The 2,500-nt window shown below is 41.5% G+C and overlaps 1 protein-coding gene across 1 annotated transcript; it reads left to right on the plus strand.

The window, feature by feature from the left end:
* The first annotated feature begins 1,295 nt into the window (after positions 1–1,295).
* On the plus strand, positions 1,296–2,367 carry LOC147471803 (cuticle protein 7-like). The gene is made up of 2 exons (XM_086537164.1): positions 1,296–1,331; positions 1,733–2,367. Exons 1-2 carry the CDS (start codon positions 1,320–1,322, stop codon positions 2,078–2,080), a joined length of 360 nt encoding a protein of 119 aa, XP_086393290.1. The 5' UTR covers positions 1,296–1,319; the 3' UTR covers positions 2,081–2,367.
* The last annotated feature ends 133 nt before the right edge of the window (positions 2,368–2,500 follow it).

A 2,500-nucleotide genomic window follows, 5' to 3' on the forward strand; every position in this document is an offset into this window, starting at 1 on the left:
ATTTAGTGCAAAAATTGCAGGTTTTTAAACCAACAAATGGAAGAATTTCGTCAATCATTTTCCATATAGATATAAAAGTTATGCACCCAGAATCATTCATGCTTACACTATAACAACTGACCATGTTAAGAGAAAGTTGAACATTTTAGCAAGGAACGTTACAAAGAAATAATAGAAAATAGAAATATAGGGATTATCGCCATTGGAGATTTCAATCCCACAGTAAGTAGTAATGAAGATCTAGAAGAAAAGTATTCTGTAAAGTATGGTTTAGAAAACAGAAAAGGAAAAGATTAGTTGAACTTGCGGCATACAAGAATCAAGGATTTGAAAATAGCTTCTTGAAGAAGAAGGGAACAGGAAAATCGCAAATCGTCATGGCCAATCAGAGGCGAAGAAAAAAAAAAGATCCACAAGTTGCAAGCCAATCCAACATTAACCAAAACGAAACTACAAAAGCATTCGAATAATTTTACAAGGGAGGAAACGGCATAAAATATGTTGACTGTTGGAACAAGAATGTGACACAATAAAAAAAAAACAATTAAAGTAAAAACAAGATATAAAGATTAGTGAAGCCACACGAAAACGCAACAGGACAATGGTTAGATCTACAACAGAAATGAAGAAAGTCTCAGAAAAGCAAAAAGATGATTTTTGGAGTTTCTACCATTATTTATATAAAGATAAAATCAAACAGAGATTAATGATATTGATCAAATATTCATGAGAAAGAAAGAATTCTACGAGGAATCATAATGAATGGACGATAGAATCCAAGAGCCAAAGGGAAACGGCACCAACTATCCCCGGGGAAGAAGTACAACACTTGGAACACAAGAAGAACACTGACAAAGTTCAAGGTCTTGGCGACTTCGAAATTGGAGTTGTAATCAAGCAGGGCTGAATATATTTCTGTTGCTTGTCGAATGCAAAATACCATAGAGAGAGTCAAAGCCTATTCTATTCCACAAAAAGGAAACTAGATAGATCTAAGGCATTTAAGCCCAATAACCTACTCTTACATACTCACAGTTATTTTACAAAGATGATAATAAAAGGAAACTAAAAGAAAATATTGCAATTAAAATTACTAGGTCAAAGACAAATTTACGCAATTGATTTATTACGAGGAAAATGACATCCATATAATATTGCTTAGTTTGAGGAAGCTTTCCATGGGTTGAAATAGATATCTAAAACGTTCTAGTGACTCCCACAATTCTAGCAAGGGATGACAAAATGGCCGGACTCGAGGCGTATATAAGGCGCGGTTCCCTGACCACGACAGCACTCTTCGACGCTCTCTCCCATACAACATGTCTGCCAAGGTAAGCTGGCTCCCTTCATGACTGAGAAGTAATTCTGTTGTATATAGACCTGAAGCTCAAGTCTAAAATCCGAGTTGATTTTGCATCTGAACGATAAGCCAAACATGACGATATTAACACTCCTTAGCAATGGCAACGAACTAAAACTATTCATTTATAATAATAACAACAAGACATTAGCTATGAAAGGACGCGGATCCATAGGAAAACAGTTAGTTTATTTCTCTTTCGTGAATATCGTTCCGTGTTTGTCCTTGTCTTTGTCTCTTCTCTCCCTGTATCATATGTATTCTATCCCTCTCTCTTCCATTTCCACCCTTCTCTCTATCTATCTGTCTCTCTTTTCGTAAGGAAAATGCAGCATCACGCCTCTGTATTCATTATCAATCCCACTCTTCCAGCTCTTCGTCCTGTTCGCCCTCGTGGCTGTGGCCTGCGCCGCCCCCCGCCCCGATTCCCCTCCTTCCTACGGCCCCCCCGCCTATAAGGAGCCTGGCATGCCCTTCGACTTCGCCTACGCCGTCAAGGACGACTACACCGGCAACGACTTCGCCCACGACGAGACCAGCGACGGCAAAGTCACCTCGGGATCCTACCGCGTCCTCCTCCCCGACGGTCGCACCCAGATCGTCACCTTCACCGCCGACCACCACGCCGGATACGTCGCTAACGTCGCCTACGAGGGCGAGGCCTCCTACCCTGCAGCCAAGCCCGCCGCCTACGCCCCTCCTCCTCCCGCCTACGCCTAAACAGAAGGCCCTCTTACTTCGCCTGTGATATAATGCTATGCGTTTCACACCTGCCATCCACCTTCCGTTTTCCCAGCCCATCCAGCTCACTCCAAGCCCCTTGACTCCTTCGCCGTCACTCCCATCGTTCTCAGGACCTGCTCCTTGCCGCAGGCTCATTCCCGCTCCATATGCAGACGCTTGAGCGGCTCCTCCACGGCCTCGCTTGAGCGATTCCTACTCTCCAGATGCTTGTATTTATTGCAAATCATGCTTTTTTATTTTTAAATAAATACCGACATGTACAATGCCGTCGTTTCTTTCCTGACTATTTTCTTTGAAGGTATTATGGGAAATGGACTGAAATATATATATATTTCTTTTTCTTTTTTTTTCTTTTTTTTAATCAGATAGAGGACTAAGGAAAAAATACAGTAAATA

This window comes from Penaeus japonicus, unplaced genomic scaffold, assembly GCF_977035675.1.
Source record: "Penaeus japonicus unplaced genomic scaffold, GWHDUDI00000001_assembly GWHDUDI00000005, whole genome shotgun sequence".
NCBI lineage: Eukaryota > Metazoa > Arthropoda > Malacostraca > Decapoda > Penaeidae > Penaeus > Penaeus japonicus.